Here is a 17,442-nt window from a genome sequence, read left to right as displayed (position 1 = left end):
TGAGGCCAGCATTACCCAAAAACCAAAACTAGATAAAGACATTACAAGAAAACTACAGAACAATGTCTCCCAAGAAACATAGATGCAAAAATCCTCAACAAAATATTAGCAAATTGAATCTAATAAAGTACAAAAAGAATTACACACCACAACCAAGTGAGATTTACCCCACATGTGTAAGACTGGTTCAACATTCAAATTTCAATTAATATAATCCATTACATTAGCAATCTGAAAAAGAAAAATTACATGACCATATCAACAGATGCAGAAAAAGCATCTGAAGAAATCCAACAGCCAATTATGATAAAACTTGTCAGTAAATGAAGAACAGAGAGGAACTTTTCAACTCGATAAAAAAAAAAAAATCTATAAAACAAACAAGTTGTTAAAAACCACGTTTGCATCCTTTGAGGTAGATATTTTTTCCCTAAAGTTCCCTTTTAGAACTTCTGAGTGATCATTAAGTCATAAAGTAAATACCCCTCTAAAATGAAGACATGACAATGTCAAACTCCCTAAAATAAAACTCCACGTGGCTTCATGGCTGAGTTTCATCAGGGTCAGCAGGCATTGCTAAGGCTAATGCTTTTGAAGGCGTTATAATGATGCTCTGTATTTCATGAAGACAACACTACCTAAAAAAATACTCCTTATATCCATAATGAACTATGGATGTACTGAATGTATTTATTGCACCAATGGTTCCTTCGGTCCGTGAGTTATGACTGGCTCTGGGCCTGCCAGTGCCGCCTGCTCACCTGTGTACTTTCTTGATTCCTGTCCCTGTTCTTGTTCAGCTGTGCACCTGCCCCAGGCCTAGCAGTGCATCCTCCCTAGAGAGAGCATGTGCTGAGTGACCAAAAAGAGGAAAAGCTGTTCACATACAGAACGTATTAGGAGTGGCTTCAACACCATCTCTTCTAAATGAACTGAACTTTGTAGAAGCATCTGCTGCACAATGATCTATAAATCATTCGTTTTATAGTAAGTAGGAAAAGGCACTTAAGAATAATAAACCAATATATGTGTATATACAGCCACAACACAATCAACACACACGAGCTAAGAAGAGTATGTGCTATACCAGAAACAGTAGACGGTGGAAGCTCTAAATCTGGAAACAAAGACTGAGGCTCAGTTGAGAGAGGGAAACATTTAAATATATTAGGGTAGAGAACCAGTATAATATAATCTTTAATGCTAATAAGATTACTCCCAGGCTTCAAAAACAAAAAACACAAAGAAATAAAAACTATTCAGTACATATGTGAGTGCCTATTTAACAGGCATTCTGTCCACATCCATCCTATCCTGGAGCTCAAAACATGTATGATGGCCAGTAATTCTGTGGTTTACTTAGAAGAGACTCCAGTGGAAGTGAGAGGGGAGATAAGACCACTTTCAGAAGAAAAATTAATATAACCTAGAAAATGTGACCAGTCATAGAAAATATCCAAACCTGTAAGAGGTGTGGATTTAATCAGTAATAAACCTATCATTCTATGCAACCCACATTGCAGCAATTAAGAAAAACAACAGTGACAAAGCTTGGAAGCAATGCCGTCAGTCTGGAACTTTATTTCACAATTAATGAACATCTGAAACGGGAAGTAAATACGAGCGTGCATAATGAAAGTGGTGCTCAGGGGATCACATCCAAAGAAATTTAAGACAAGGAAATGAAGAACAGATTAAGGATGCAGTATGCAGCTCAATTTGTTTTTACAGCACAATGGAAGTGAACAGCAATACTGCTTTTAGACTGGAGATTTTTTTTTTTAATAAACTCTGGTTTTTAATAACCTGGAACACAGCCCTGTAATTAGCTATAATTTACTGAGAGATGGAATCCGGAGCACAATATAATGAAAACTGAAACCTCAGAGGAAGAGTATGAAAAAAAATGCAAGTCATAAAAATATGATTATTGCTGCAAGGAATTTACAGTTATTTATAGAGATTAATCTAGAACAATGTCCCATTGATAGAACAGTGGGAAGAGAAATTTTTGGCTGATCTGTGGTTGAGTCTGATCTAGTTTCTTCAGGTTCGGCGCCCCTTCCTCTGGGCACATAAATCCCAGAAGGCTGCGCAGAGCTGAGCCCTTCCTCAGACACTGGAGGTCCAAGGCGTCCTGCCAGGTCAGCCAACCAGGTGACCTTCTGAGGCTGTTACATACATGTTGGGATCACTCCCCTGCCATGCAGTGCCCTATGGACATTCTACCAAAATGCTAATTTTTAAAGGAAGAAAGACTCATATCTCACCACCTTTCCAGAAAGCATCCATGGACCACATCAGACTGTCAAATTTCATCGTTCTTTTCTTCCAGAAAACCAGATGTGATCCTTTCGGGACCACTACATTAATAAACCCTGAAATTAATAAACTACACCAAGACCCGCAAGTTTATTTTCAATAGAATAAATTTAAATGGCAATTTTTAAAAATTTTAAAATTTCTATCTCTGGCTGGAGTCCTCACTGGAGGCTGACAGTTAGGGGTAAGACAACAGGAAACCACGTATCTGGTCATGGAACACAACTTGTAACTCCTGGCATTGATTTAGAATCTTCTGTTACTTATAAATATATTACAAGACTGTGACAGCACTGCCAGCATGTGAGTATAAAGCCCCTTTCTGGGATAAGAAGGGCAGGAAAGGGCCTCTTGCTGGTGCGGCTTATCCAGCACACCTTGAAGTCCGGCCAGACCCTTGCTCTGTTTAACTGTGAACCTGAACAGGCTCGGTGAGCTATGTTACAGTGACCCGAACACGAGAACAGAACATATAAAACTGTCTGGCAGCTGCATATCCGAGACCTCACCATCCTGGCTCTCTGTGCTTACGGTACCAACGGCGTCAGTTCCAAGCAATTCTGGGATGTCCGTAAGGCTGAGACAAGAAAGAAACCATAAGACTGATTAGGTCAGGAGTCTCTGGAGCACTGGAAATTAATCTCATTTCAAGAGCTAAAAACACAGTATATATGGCTGTTTTCATTTACAGCTAAAATGTCTTTGACCCTAAGCCATAAATGAGGCACCTTATTTTTTTTTTCAGCACCAGCCCTAAGTAACAATTCACATGGCTCTGGGACACCTTGACCTGAGACACTTACTGATCCATGATTAATTAAGTTTAGAAAATGCATAAACAGCAAGGTCCTGTATAGCACAGGGAACCATAATTAATATCCTATAATAGACCATAATGGAAAAGAATATGGAAAAGAATACATTTATATATATAGAGAGAGAGAGATACACACACACATATATATATAATTGAATCACTGTGCTGTACACCAGAAACTAACACGATATTGTAAATCAACTATACTTCAATAAAAAATAGATACATAAAAAGAAAAAAGAAGAAAAGAACATGCCGTTCCCTGCACCTCAGGAGCTCCAGCCAGTCAGGACCCTGAGGCTCTGCAGCGGCCGGAGCACCTGCTCTGACCGTTCCATCAGCTTCCCAGACTGATCTGACCACGAGGGAGCCAGCCTCTGTCTGGCAGCGCTTTAGAGCAGCAAGGTGGCCAGAGGGGCCTGGTAAAGGAGGGGCAGAGGAGACACGCCCGCTGGGCCCTCAGTCAGTTCCCAGGTGCTTTACTCATCAGCTCCCTGGAAGCAGGGGTGACGGCCTTTGCTTCTCTGTGCTCCCCTGGCACCCTGCGCTGGGGGTCACTCGAGTACTTTGAGAGACAGGGAAAGAAGGAGAGAAGAGGTCCAGAGGTGCTGAGAGCAGGAGAGGAAGGGAACCAGGCCCTGTTCCCCTGGCCAGGCTCTGCCGTCTGGACAAATGGGACCCAGCACCACTGCGCCCCCAGCCCTCACCAGCCGTGCCAAGGCCCTTCTTGGAGTGCACTCTGTCCCCAACAAGGTTGCCAGGCAGGCCGCTGAGCTGTCAGGATCACAGTCCCTGGGCTACAGAGGCAGCAGCCAGAGCAACCAAGGCCTGTTTGAGGCCCAACCAAGGACTGAAACAGACTCCATGTTGAGGTTCCCTACCAGCTGAGAAAGGAAGAAATACAAGAGAAGAGGAGCAGGAAAGAATACGAGCTGCTGGGAAGCAGCACTGAGCCCTGTGAACAGGCCTGGGAGAGCAGGGCTGGGCTGAGCGGCGCGGTGGCAGCACCCATCCCCGGCCGGCTCCCTACCTTGGGCTGGTAGCCCTGCTGGGCCATCATCTTCGCCTCCTGCTGCAGCAGAGCATCCGTGAGCTGCTCTGCCTGCCTCACCTCCTCTTCCTCCTCCTCCTCCTGCTGTTCTGCTTCCCACGCCTGCAGCTGGCGCTCTGCAACCTGGGCACCAAGGGCAAAGTCACCCCGGGACTGGCTACGGGGCAGAATGCTGCCTCCAATCCGGAGGGACAGCTGGGGTCCCCCTGCTGGAGCATCAGCACTCAGCACGAGTGGCGGCGGTGCCCTCACAGGAAGGACATTCCCGGCACCAGAGAGGCTATGTGTGTGGTACTATGTACCTTATAAAAAGCTCTGGACGTGACTGTGTGTTTGGAAGATTCTTTTGTGTTAACTCTTAGGTACTCAATTGAATTAAAAAAGTCCCGGGGCCAGTGAGCCACCTGCCTGCAGATGCAGACAAGAGAGCAAGATGAGGGACAGTCACGGCAGTCTTGCTCCCACCTGACACGGAGACCTGGAGTGGAGCTGGAGCTACAATTGGGAGGGGCAGGGTTCCCGCGGAAAATAAAAAAAGGGATGCCCTGAGCCCCAAGATGTGGGCTTCCTGGACAAGGTCCAGGCTGTGGAGGAAGTCAGGGTCTCTGTGACCTGTGCCATGAGGACGCGGGAGCCCTGGCAGGGCCTGCTGCCCGCCGCTCTCATCCCCTCGCTGGGGCCTCCTCCCCGGCCCAGGGCTTAGCCCCACCTGGGCTTCCAGCTCCCGCTTCCTGGCTGACTTCAGTTCTTCGCTCTCCTCCTTCTCACGACGAGCTGACTCTCTTGCCTCCTCAAGATTTTGAATGAGTTGCTCCCTGTGTCTGAGGGATTCCTCTTGCGCCTGTCGGTTTTGTTCAATCTTCTCCTGTATTTGTTGTTGTCTCCCTGTCAGAACCTAGCCTCAGCAGAAAGAAAAGGGGAGGGTGTCAGTTAGACTTTAATAGGTGCCTGTTCTACCAGCTGTGGACCGTCTGCAGCTGCAGCGACACCGAGACGCAGCCTAGTCCTCAGCCTCAGGCCCGGACGCACCAGACGAAGGCAAGCCAGGCTACAGGATCAGCCACGGCCCCACCACACCCGTCACAAACAGGGTGCGCGCAGACTGTGTGCACGGAGACACCGAGCACCAGAGGTGAGGGCAGGCGGGGCAGAGCTCCCTTCCCAGGGTGCACGCACAGCTCTCTCTATCAGTACTAGAGAAAGAAAGAAACCACAAGCCACGCAGATGACCAGAGGTAGAGTCTGGGTCACCCTGCCAACCTTGTGGATGTAAACTTACTGCTCAGAGCAGCTGAAACCTGCTGTGTTTGAGACTTGGCCACAGCGCAAGATCACATCCAGATCAGGGTCAGGACTTGGGAACTAGGAACAGTGGGAGGCCACCTGCCATAACCAACAGTCATGCTCTCCAGAGGGGGCATGTAACATTTCCACGATGAGGAGGAACATTTTAAATGAGGGGGAATCAGAAGATGCTCAGGAATATCTGGTATTCATGTAAGGGAGAAGCATCAGTTGGGGCCTGATTTCCCATGGATTCTAAAATGTAGCATGCTGGCCTGCAGAATATAATTCCCATTTTAACCCACCTTAAGATAACTTTCCTTAAAAACTAAAAATAGTTACCATATGATTCAGCAATTCCATTCCTGCGCATTTATCTGGAGAAAACCCAAATTTGAAAAGATACATGCACCCCAATGTTCACAGCGGCATTATTTACAACAGCCAAGACATGGAAGCAACTCAAATGTCTATTGACAGATGACAGAATAAAGAAATTATGGTGTGTGTGTATATATATGTATCTATACAATGAAATACTACTCAGCCATTAAAAAAGAATGAAATAATGCCATTTGCAGCAAATGGACCTAGACATTACCATGCTAAGCAAAGTAAGTCAGACAGAGAAAGACAAATATATCACTTATATGTAGAATCTTAGAAAAATGACACAAATGAACTTATTTACAAAACAGAAACAGACTCACAGACATAGAAAATAAACTTACGGTTACCAAAGGGGAGGAGGGGGTGGGGAAGGATAAATTAAGAGTTTGCATTTAGCAGATACAAACTACTACATATAAAATAAACAATAAAGTCCGGCTGTACAGCACAGGGAACTATGTTCAATAGCTTGTAATAACCTGTAATGACAAAGTATATATACACGTGTAACTGAAGCGCTATGCTGTCCACCATGGAAAGAGCAGCACAGAAGGAAATGAAGAGTGGCTATGCGGGTGATGGGAGTCTGGGTGACTTTTTTTTGTTTTTACTTTTCTATACTGAATTCTTTTTAATAAGCTTGTATTACTTTTATAATGATATTAAAAGTCTACTAAAAATAACCAGAGGGGACTCGGTTCCCAGGACATCTGGCAGGGTCGGCAGTGGCTGCTAACTCCCCGGCCCCCGCCCCAGGCTGGCCCACGTCCCTTGCAGCCGGGACCATTACCTCGCTCATCAGCCGGTCTCGAGCGCTCCTCTCACGGGCCCACTCTGCCTCTCTCTTCTCCCACATTTCCTTGGCCTCCTCCCTAGGGAGACACGGAGCGGATGACAGCAGGCTCCTTACCACCACCGACGGCAGAAGACAACCAAAGAACCAACAGGGCTGCAGAGCACCAGGTCACACACGCCTCTGCGGGGCCAGCCTTCACACAGGCCTTCAGCAGACCCCAGTTAAGGACAGCGTCACAGCATCACTGTCGTAAGTACTTTAAGTTTCCTTTTTTCAAACTCCACCTCCTTACAGAAAGCACTTGTGATGACGGGCACCCAGGACATTTAAACACTGAAGTGACTGAAACCATCGGGACTCTGGGGAGGAGGAGGGCACTGCAGGTGCCTGAGCTCTGTCACCATGTTCCTGGGGTCACTCTAGCTCACCGTGACCTGGGACAAGTGAGTGACCACCTCAAGTCCCCGTGACCCAAGAACTCTGTGACCCTAGCACTTGGCTGGATGTCAGGATTAAACCGGATGAGGACAGTTAAGCACTGAACACAGTGTCTGGCACACAGTAAGTGCTCAGCAAATGTTACCTGTTACCGCATTACTTCAATCTAATTTTTAGGATCCAGATCTATTTACATAGACCCAAGAAGCATTCAACATTTCTGAGATCTATAAAAATTTCCTTTCGAATTTCTAAGATTTCAGATGCACAAATCCTTACTCTAAGCCCTAACAGCTTCCACCTGACATAACCCGAGGGAGACACCCCGCAAGCCAGGTCCATTAGCAAGGATGTGCGCCTCACGAATGATGGACCAGATGGACCGAGTAACAAGGTCGGGCGTTTTAACAACAGCAGGCGACCCTCACGGCGACCTGCTGACCTGCAGGGATCCAGGTACCAGAGGAGAGGCCAGGACGCCACCTCTCACCTCAGCAGAGTCTGTAGCTCTGCCTCCCGCTCCCTCTCCAGCTGCAGCTGCTCCTCGATGACCTGCTTCATCCACGCCACGTCAGCCAGGGCCTGCTCCCGCCGGGCCAGGTGCGCGCGCTGGTTTTCGTCCTCCTCCTCCAGCAGCGCCTGCAGGATGCGCCTGTCCGCCTCCTGGAGGAAGAGGAGGAAGTGCCGTGGGCCGGGTGCCCTGCCCCACAGGCAGCGCCGCTTTATGCCCCTGCCAGCTCCTCTCCTGTCTGGGACTGACTGATCAGTTGATTGACTGGCACTGAAAACAGGCATTCTTGATGCTTCCTAATGCTCTCCATACAGACGGGAGGACGTGGGCTGCTTCCAGAGCTGCCCGGGTATGATCGCTTAGGGACGGTTTAGGTGCCACAGGGGCCCAGGAGCTCCTCTCTGCCCACAGGGAGAGACCCTCTGCCACCACACGCATGTCCCTGCCCCTGGACACGTCTGGGAGTACAGCTTTTCAGAACAGAATCCAGCAGCAATCCCACAGGCTGCACAAAATGCTGACTGAGCTGCCCTGTAAGAGGGAAGCTGGCCAGGTGAAGGGCCACTCTCCTGTCCGGTCTCACTGAGGGAGCCCATCAGAATAGCTGCCAAGAATACCGAACAGCTAGTCAAAAAAGAACAAACTCGATCTAAGAACACGGATCCTAAAGGCTAAGGTCTACTGTTAGGTAGATATGCTGGACACTGCCGCTTCCAGCACAGTTAAAAACAAAACCAAAAAATCCCCCAAACTCACCGCCTCCGTGTATGCATGTGCGTGTAAATACAGTTGACTCTTCAACAACGTGGGCCTGAACAGTGTGGGTCCACTTACAGGTTTTTTCCATTAAGTACAGCACTTGTGTTTTCATTTTACAGATCTTTAAACTAACCAAATGTGCAGAAAAGCGTCTGATTAGAGACTGTAGTATGTGGACTCCAATGAACTGGGGTTTGAGTCCTGATTCTGACCGAGCCGTTTCAGCTCCCTGCCCTTGGGTGAGATATTTATCAGTGCCTTTGTGTCTGAGGCAGAGACGGCAGAACCAGGATTTCCGACTGCTGGGGGGGACGGGGGAGCTTAGCCCCCATGTGGTTCAAGAGTCAACTGTATATCCAGAAAGATGCATACCCAGACAGACAGCTCTGGGGAGGGGCCTGGACTGCGGGCGCTGCTGGTCAATGGGGAATCTCACTTGGTGTTTTCTTACGAGAACACACTCATTACTGAGCAATGGAAAACAGTTTTCAAAGATGGAAGAAACCCCAGGCTGTCACTTCAGACTCACCAATTCCTCTTGGATCTGCCGTGTACGTCTGTTGAGTTGCACGTTATACTGATGTCTCAAAAAGCGTCTAGAAATGAGAAAATACGGTTTGCCTTCAGTGTTTCATAAAGAATTAAACAGGTTAGATGGCTACTTTCTATAGACTGTATCCCTCCTGGCTTCAGGGACACCAGTGCAAGTCTGAGGAAGGGAGAGACCGGCCCGCCGGGGAAGCACAGGCGAGGGGCTGGGGGCTCTTCCCACACGCACCCCAGCTCTGCCTTCTGCCGCAGGGCCGCCATCTGCTTCCTCTCTTCCTCCAGCCTCTCCAGCTCCCAGCGCTGCTTCAGCAGATTCTCCTGCACCTTCTTCAGTTTCGTGGCCTGTGGTTGTGAGACAGTAAACCCAGTTACGCTCCTCAGACTCACAGCTTCCTCCATCCCTCCTCTCCATCTGCAGCTGCCATGACATGACAGGACGACCTGGCCACCTGGTGCTCAGAACCCCCTCCCGCCTCCAGGGCCCTGAGGCCTTTCCCAGCCCCACCGACAAGGCTGAGCCCCCTGCTCGAGCTCCCACAGGACCCTGCACAGTCCACGCCTTACTGTGATTAACATCTGTCTCCCCACCTGACACAGCTCCCACCATGAAGGCCAGGACTGTGGGCCTTGCTCCCAGCAGCACCTCGAACGGCCAGCCCAGGGCTCAGCACCTGGAGTAAGATCTAGTTCTTTGATCATTCAGGCCTGGGGAAGGGGCGAGGGGGTGCTCCCCTCGCCCGACTGGGAAGATCCAGCCCCTCAGAGAAACTGCACAGCACTCTCAAAACAGCCTCCTGAGCCAAAGAGCCTCATGGCTTGTGCCCTGGCACCCGCAACCTGCTGCCGGGAGAGCTGAGCGCCGGATCGTCAGCCTGGGTGCAGTCTACTTAGTGCACTTACAGCCCAGGCTCTAAGGAGGCTCTCACAGCAGGTCTCTACGCACGCCTGAGAGGACAGGTGCTCTCTCCTGAGCGTTCACGCTGCAGAACCTGGGCACACGAGCTGGGAGAATGGAAGGACCACACGGGGGAATGCACGTCAGGAGGGGGAACCCAGGGTCGGTCCACTTCTCAGAACCACCTCCCCGACAGGATCTCTGTTTAGAGCAGCTTTCTAAGTGCCCACTTGTAACAAGCAGCAGCTGCAGGCGAGGCCCTGGCGGTCGGGCTGACCCTTACCTCCATCTCCTTCACCTTCAGCTCCTCCATCTGCTGGCGCAGCGCCTCCGCCTGCAGCTTCCCCTCCAGCTGCCTCCTCTCCTCCTCGGCTCTCATCCGTTCCAGCGCTTCCCTCCGGGCTGTCTCATACTCATTTTCACACTGCTTTTCCTCTTCCTCTTTGGCAGTGTCTTGCTGCATGGGGCCAAAGGAACCAGGGGTCAGTGTCTGTAGCACGGAGTTAGTAAAGATCCAGGGCCTGGTCCTCATTCCCACGCGTCCACACCCGAGAGGCCGTGCCACATGTAAGCTGTGTGACCCGGCGAGGGTGCATCTTTCTGGGCTCGGTTCTCCCTGGGGGAAGCACGGGAGTGGTGCTGCCCTCAGAGATGAGGCTGGGCGGGCACTCAGCACAATGCCTGGCACGGAGGAGGGACTCGAGAACCCCGGGGTCCCTTCCCCTCCCACAAGTCAACAAAACACTTTCCAAAGTGAACCCAGAGGCAAAGCAGTAGGTCCATGGAGGTGTGGACTTTTATGCCCAGAGGCTGCTGTAAACCAGTGATGTAACCTTTATGATGCAAATTACACCAAAAGAGGGTGCCAGCAACAAAAACCACCTTAAGGATGCATGTTCCATCTACCATCGGCCAGCGCTGGTCTCCTGGTCTCACCCTGCCCCGGGAGTGATCACATAGGATTCTAGTCCATGTAAGAGCAACAAACATTCAGTTTTAACATGTTAAGTAAACGGAGAAAAAGTCTATTCCTGGACTGGAGTTATTAACACCAAAACAAGGAACAAATTCAAGGGCATGTCTCCCACTACAGCACGTGGGACTACTGCCAAAGCCATATACCACACCTGTCTTTTTTCTTCTTTCTGTGTTTCCCAAGAGTTTATCACATGCTTCCTGTGAAGGTCTAGTTCAATCTGAGGATGAGAAGAGGGAGAACATTAGCTTCCTCACTGGTTCATCAGACAGACACTCACTGCAGCGCACAGCACCATGCCCTCGAATGCGGCCCAGGCGTCTTACAAGGAGGTACATGTAAGACCCAACATGACACAGTCTGAATGCAAGTCAATTAGGAAAGCAAAGGACCAGGCAATTCTAAACACATTAAGAGTTGGAACAAAGTAGCAGAAACTTCTCCCGGTAGCCTTGGGGCTAAATGGGAACAGGTCAGCAGACACTGACATAGAAATCCAATCGCAAAGGCCACCCTGTTTGGTCTAAAGCCCACCAGGCCCCGGGGCAGCAGGAGCTGGGTGAGGAGCAGACTCAACCTTTGGCCTGGCTCCCCAGCACTTCCTCCACAAAGCGGCAGCTGTGAAAACATGCACGCCTTGCATCAAGAGATGCAACAAATTCGGGGTATTACAAAGAGATTTGGACTTAAACCATTTTTTGGATCAGAAAATGAATTACAACACTGTCCAAAAGCTTTTGTTTGGGAAATTGTTTACAGAATTTTTAAATTTCTTTCTCAACTTAAAAATGTAAACATTTGCAACTAACTTGAATGTTCTGAATAAACATTTGCATACATGACTTTGGAGCCTCCACTGAAATCGACAGATGGCGGGGGACAGGCGTCGTCCCCTGGTTTACTGCTATCACTTGTGACTGGCAATTTCTCCGTGTAATTATGGATACATCAGTTAACACCACTAAACAGATACACAAATTGTGAACTGAAGTAAATGAATGATACTCGTCATGGGATTCTCTCACTCCAGCCCAATCTCCGCTGAACGATGTCACCCCAGCCAAGATGTCTCCCTCTCTCCTCGCCCAGAGCACTTGGAGACTGGTCCCCCTTCCTCCTGCCACCCCAGTTCAGACCTTGACCGTCACTCACCTGGGCTGCAGTGGCAACCACTTAATTGACAACCCCCCTTCCTGCCCACCTCAACACTGCTGCTGAAACTGCTGCTCCCCAAAATTCAGCTGGGACCCTGCTACACCTCTGCTTAAAATCACAAAGGCACTCCCCAGTGCTTCCAGGGGACGGCCACACAAGGCCGTCCAGGGTGGCCCTGTCTGCCTACCCAGCCTCAGCTCTTGGTGTTCCCCCACCCTATCTGATGTCCCAACCTCCCAGCCACTTGTAGCTTCTAAACAACCGAATGAAACCAATCTGCCGGGGTGCTTTTTTCAAAGTGGCTGTAGTGTTCTGTTTCACCCCAGCACAAGATGCAAGTCTGAAAACAAGACGGGAAACATGATTTCATCTACTTAGGCAAATCAACAAAAAGAACTCCTTGGTTTTTACCTCTCGAAGTTTGGGGTCGTTCTTTTTCCAGTGTTCATACAAAAGTTGTTCAGCAATCTGTCAAGAAAACACAAAGAGGGAAGCCTGATGTTGCTTTTCCAATCCGCTGACATTCTGGATAACCCAACAGTGGAAGTCAGCTCAGGCTAAGAGCCCCTCCCCTGGCACCTGCCGTGCAGAACGCCTCAGACCCACTGTGCTGGGAGCCAGACGCCTGACTGGAACCGCACAGCACCAACAAATGACTCTTACACTAGTGACAATGCTACTGATGGGTCCAAGATGCTAAAGATCTGTATCAAAATACACAGCAGGCTTAAAAACACAGACGGGGGCTCACCATCACACAACTACTTTGGAAGATAAGATATACCCGTCCCAGCCCTTTGTGGGACCACAGAACTAGAATAAGAAAAAGGACTCAGATGTGATGATTTAAGGGGCCATAGAGAATAGAGATGACTCATGGAAATGAAGAAATCAGAGTAAGCGCTTTTCCTGGCTGGCTCTGGAGTGAACTGCCGTCTTGTCAGCTCAGAGCACCCGAGGGTGACCCCACATGGCATCCCTGACAGGCTGGGGACACCTGCTCCGTGAAGTTACCAGTTTCCTTTGCTCTTCTCGGGCTGACTTCAGATTCTCGTGCCGCTCCCGGATTCTTCTTTCCCTCAAGTTCATGCTCAGCCTCAGCTCCTCCAGTTCTCGGGCCAGCAGGTCCTGCTCCTCCAGCAGAAGCTGCCTGAGTCTCTGCCGTCGGGCCTCCAGACGCCTCCTCCCCTCCTCCTTCATCTTCTCCCTCTGGTAGGCGTGCATGCTGGGGGAGAAGGAGCCACCATAAACCAGCCGTGAAGCAGCCACATGGGGAACGCAACGCTCTGCCGTGTGGGTGAAAGACGCTGAGGCGGACATAACCTGGTGACATGGGAGGTGTCCTCTGGCCAAAGTGAAGAGAGCAGGTGGTGGAGCACTGTGCATAACAGAATCTTACTTTTGCAATAAGAAACATATAGTGAGCTTATATATGCATATGATAAGAGTGCTAGCTAATATTATTTGAGCAGTTACCACATACCAGGTACTACATACATGGACGGTGTTATATTAATCATCACAGAAATCCTATAAAGTAATTCTGTTTCAGCCCCATTTCCCTGATGAGGAAACTGAGGCTCATTCATATAGCAGGTGTCCATCTAGGTCTGTCTGACTCCAAAGCCTATGCTTTTTTTTTTAAACTTTTTGTTTTAGGGGAAGAGTAATTTGACTGATTGATTGATTGATTTTAATGGCTGATTGAACCCAGGACCTCGTGCATGCTAGGAATGCATTCTACCACTGAGCTATCCACCCCCCTCAAAGCCTATGCTTTTAACTTCCATGTTTTCACATGTATTTCTATACAAATGGGCATATATGTGTAAATATATTCACACACAAACACAAATGGGGAGAAGTATGGGAGGATATGCATCAAACTGTTAATTGTGGTTCTCTCCTGGGGATTTGGGGTTACAAGGAGACGTCCAGATTCTACATGCATTTTTTGTCATTTTATGTTTTTCAGCGTAAATGTGTTACTTCACTGATGATCTTTTTTTCAATTTCCAGTTGGAAAAACATCACCGTGCAGGTAATCTGCGTGGTCCCGCAAATCCCTTGAGACCGCATGCTGGCCAGCCACACTCCCCCAGGTCTTTAAGGTCACATCTGATCAGCAAGTGGCCCTTCAGCTCTCACCAGTCGTGGTCACCACAGTTACCTCCGCTGGTAGGAGGTCTTGGAGCTCCATTCCGCTTGTTTGGAGCTACAGATGTCCGACACCTTGAAGTAGCGGCTGTTCTGATCCCACTGCTGCCGCAGCAGGGCCTCCTGCTCTCGGTGTCGCTGTCGCGCTGCCTGCTGATCCAGGAGCCTCCGGCTGCACCAGGAGGAGGGCAGTGTGGGGAGTGCCATCTGAGGAGACCAGCAGTGGAAAAAAAGGTAGCCTGCTGCAACCCCTCATCCCTTTAATGCACGGGCCTCACCCCCTGGCTGTACACTGGAATCGCCTGGTAGAACCTGGGCTCCCACTGCAAATCAACTAAATCAAAAAAGTCTTAGTGTGAACCTCCAGGCATCAGAATTTAAAAAATGACTTGCCAACAGAGCTGCAAATCATCCACTTTAGTAAACCTGTACTGCACCCAGCTGTGAGCCAGAAGTCATCAAGGGCCCTGCACTGCAGACAGACAGGGAACCAGTCCTGGCAACGCTGGACAAGCACACTGGGGACTTCTATGTTCTGCATAAAGTAACGGAGATAATAATTTACAGAGTATGTATATGTACCAAGTTCTCGACATATATGACTTTCTTCATTGTTACTATCACACCATTATTTACTTGGCCAGTGAGGAACCGTTAAGTTCAAAGAGGTAAAATGACTTGCTAGAAATCACAAAGCCAGGAAGTAAAGGAAATTTGTAAGCGCTGGGATCCTAATTCATGCCAGTCTGAGCTGAGGGCCCAGGCTTTAAAGACTGCAGGAGCTGCCTGTTGGGACCAACATGCCCTGGCTTTGACAACCCCCAGAGAGGGGCCCAAGCCAGGTGTCACAGCTGGAACTGTTCTGGGTTAGCGTGGAGGGAGCTCCTTCATTTTACAGATGGAGAAGCTAGCACCTGGAGAGAAAAATTGATTTGCGCAAATCAAAGAGCAATCTGGGGACACCACTGGAGACTTGAAAGCAGTCTCACTCCAGACACCTTTTCCCCTGGTCCCAAAGCTGTCCCCACGTGCAGGGTCTTCACAGTGCCCGGCTATGACAAGGTTTAAGGAGCTTCTGTTGAATAAGCAAACAGACCTGGGCCCACACCAAGTCTCAAACTCAGAGGAAAATAATCTGCGTCTACGGACCAGCTGAGCCTGAGGCTGCCAGTTTATGACCTGTCTTCAGACTGTGGCAAGCTTGACAAACTTTGTTCCTTGCCCTGTGAGCCGCCCGCGGATGAATCTTTGCACTTAAGTCAAGACACTTAAGATTCCGGTCCCGGATGGGCCACCCACCAGCTGGGCTGCTCCTTGAACAAGTCGCATCCTTCTCTCAGCCTCAACATGCAAATATGACGACGAAAGCGGTTGCAGACAAAAGTGTCCGCCTCAGAGCGCGCCGGGAGCAGAGTAAGGACGAGAGCCGAACGCCCAGGCGCCCTGCCCTCGCGTCCCGGGACGGCGGGCGCGCTTCGCGCCAGCGCGGGGCCGCCTGCGGCGGCGCTCTGCGCCTCCGGGCCCCAGCGCCGGCTCCTGGCCGATCCCAAAGTCCCGACTCACATTTCTCTGCGCCCCGGAGTTTCCGAAGACTGCTGCAACCCGCGATCCCGCAGACTTCCAGCAAGACCTGCTTGGCTCGCTCGGCTTCGGGGAGCTGTGCACCTACGTCGGCCGTTTCACCGTTCGTTGCCGGGGCAACGGGCCGACGACGGAGCGCCTCGAGGGCCAAGCCTCCTCCAGCGCGATTACTAGACGCACAGAGAGGAAAAAGGAGGCTGTGGTTTTTTTCTCTGGCGCCCCCGTGTGGTGGGCGGGAGCTCAATTGCAAACGTTACTAGTCCTGGAAACAGAAGGAAAGAGGAAAAGAATTGTTCACTACACGATATTCAGGATGGTGGTTACCTGGCGGGGATGAACCTGAGGAAGGAGGAGGGGGGCGGAGTCAGTGGGATATTATAAGCCTGGCTGCACACGAGAATCACCTGGGAACCTCTTAAAAATCCAGGTGCCCAGGGTAGGGAGGGTATGTCTCAGCGGTAGAGCTGCCTGCTTAGAGTGAGGTCTTGGATTCAATCCCCAGTGCCTCCCTTAAAAATAAACAAATAAACCTAATTAACAACCCCCACCCCGGGGAAAAAATCCAGATGCCCAAACCAAACTCCGGACAAATCCCATCGGGCTCCCAGAGGGTATCAGTGGTTGTCAAGCTCCCCAGGTGCGTTTGTGCTTGGTAAACCAACCGCTGGTATAAGTAGGTACAAGTTATTGGTAACTTTCTAAGGTGGTGGTGGGGCCAAGGGTGATCATTCTGTTTGTGTGTTTAATAACTCACATGTGTCCCATGTATTATTTTAGGTATCAACTATTACATTAAACAAGCAAATAAAAATATTCACTCTTTCATTCATGGTCTTTCCATTTTCCCATCCTTGTCTTCATTTATTCGTTCTTTCATGCCTTTATTCATTTCTGTATTTTTCCTGGATGCAGTATAATGTCCTGTTGAACCTCGTGGCCTCTCTTCCAGCCATGCTTGTTGTGTGGTCTTGGATGGGTCACTTCATCACACTGTGCCTCAGCACTCTTGTCCGTGAAATGAAAATGTTAAAGTAATTAAACAGGAGGCTATTAGACTGGGAGGCTCTGACACGTCAGTGGCCCATGCAAGCAAATCGAAACCCAGGCCCAGAGCGCTCTAATTCGAGAAAATGGAATTTACCAATCCCAGACAGCCAGTAACTAGGCTTCCCCAAGCAAGACAACCATGTAAGCTATAGCCCACTTCTCTATAAAAACCTCTCCTAGGTCCTGCTGGTAGAGCACTCCTGACCACCTGCCTGATTCAAATCGATGTTTTGAAAATTTTACTGTGCCTCAATTTTACCTTTTAGCGAGAATTCTATCAAGGCTACTCTCTAGATTTGCCCCTGTGAGACGAAATGAAGGTTTCAATGGAGGGTGCCCAGAAAGCAGAGCACCTGGAGCATCTCAGGTAAGCACGCCCTCTCACATCTCTCTTTTTTTGACACCTGTTTACTTAGCATCTGCCCTGCCCTGGGCAAGAGGTTCCCCAGGGTTACCTACTCTGATTGGTCCCAACCTCTTTGGCTAAGCTCATGGCCACTCTTCCATATTATGTCCCCAGTGGCAAGGGGAAGCAGCTACCCTCTCTGATCAGCCCAGCCAGAGCTGCCCATGCAACAAAAGAGCCCAATAAATAAATTCCCTTTGGCGGGCCTCCTTGAGTGTGGGAGGAACTTCAGACATAAGTGAATGGTGTTGTAGGAGACTTGCCTTCAGGTTCTGATTTTGTGCCTCTTGGGCAAGGGCTTTCCACTC

The 17,442-nt window shown here is 49.5% G+C and overlaps 1 protein-coding gene and 1 long non-coding RNA gene across 2 annotated transcripts; one reads left to right on the top strand and one right to left on the bottom strand.

The window, feature by feature from the left end:
* Positions 1-2,384: 2,384 nt before the first annotated feature.
* Positions 2,385-15,812, bottom strand: TCHP (trichoplein keratin filament binding). The gene is made up of 13 exons (XM_031442890.2): positions 15,664-15,812; positions 14,114-14,307; positions 12,958-13,168; positions 12,355-12,411; positions 10,940-11,008; positions 10,096-10,269; positions 9,147-9,259; positions 8,898-8,964; positions 7,589-7,761; positions 6,655-6,736; positions 4,900-5,085; positions 4,170-4,313; positions 2,385-2,899 (listed from the first exon to the last, which is right to left on the bottom strand). The coding sequence occupies exons 2-13, from the start codon at positions 14,305-14,307 to the stop codon at positions 2,867-2,869; spliced, it is 1,503 nt and encodes a 500-aa protein (XP_031298750.1). The 5' UTR covers positions 15,664-15,812; the 3' UTR covers positions 2,385-2,866.
* Positions 5,085-7,594, top strand: LOC135319738 (uncharacterized). The gene is made up of 3 exons (XR_010378572.1): positions 5,085-5,322; positions 6,741-6,909; positions 7,384-7,594. It is a non-coding gene; the product is annotated as an uncharacterized LOC135319738 (long non-coding RNA).
* Positions 15,813-17,442: the final 1,630 nt, after the last annotated feature.

This window comes from Camelus dromedarius, chromosome 31, assembly GCF_036321535.1.
Source record: "Camelus dromedarius isolate mCamDro1 chromosome 31, mCamDro1.pat, whole genome shotgun sequence".
Classification (NCBI taxonomy): Eukaryota; Metazoa; Chordata; class Mammalia; order Artiodactyla; family Camelidae; genus Camelus; species Camelus dromedarius.
The sequence above is the reverse complement of the archived record's forward strand: the minus strand, read 5'-3'. Positions and strand labels throughout refer to the sequence as shown.

Bases quoted from the DNA above. Each gene is read 5' to 3' on its own strand.
- TCHP (XM_031442890.2), bottom strand. From the start codon at position 14,307: ATGGCACTCCCCACACTGCCCTCCTCCTGGTGCAGCCGGAGGCTCCTG. The intron at 12,412-12,957 runs GTAACTTCACGG...TTTTCTTGACAG, and splicing joins GAGAAGAGCAAAGGAAACTG to ATTGCTGAACAACTTTTGTA. The intron at 6,737-7,588 runs GTGAGAGGTGGC...GTGTCTCCCTAG, and splicing joins GAGCTACAGACTCTGCTGAG to GGAGGAGGCCAAGGAAATGT.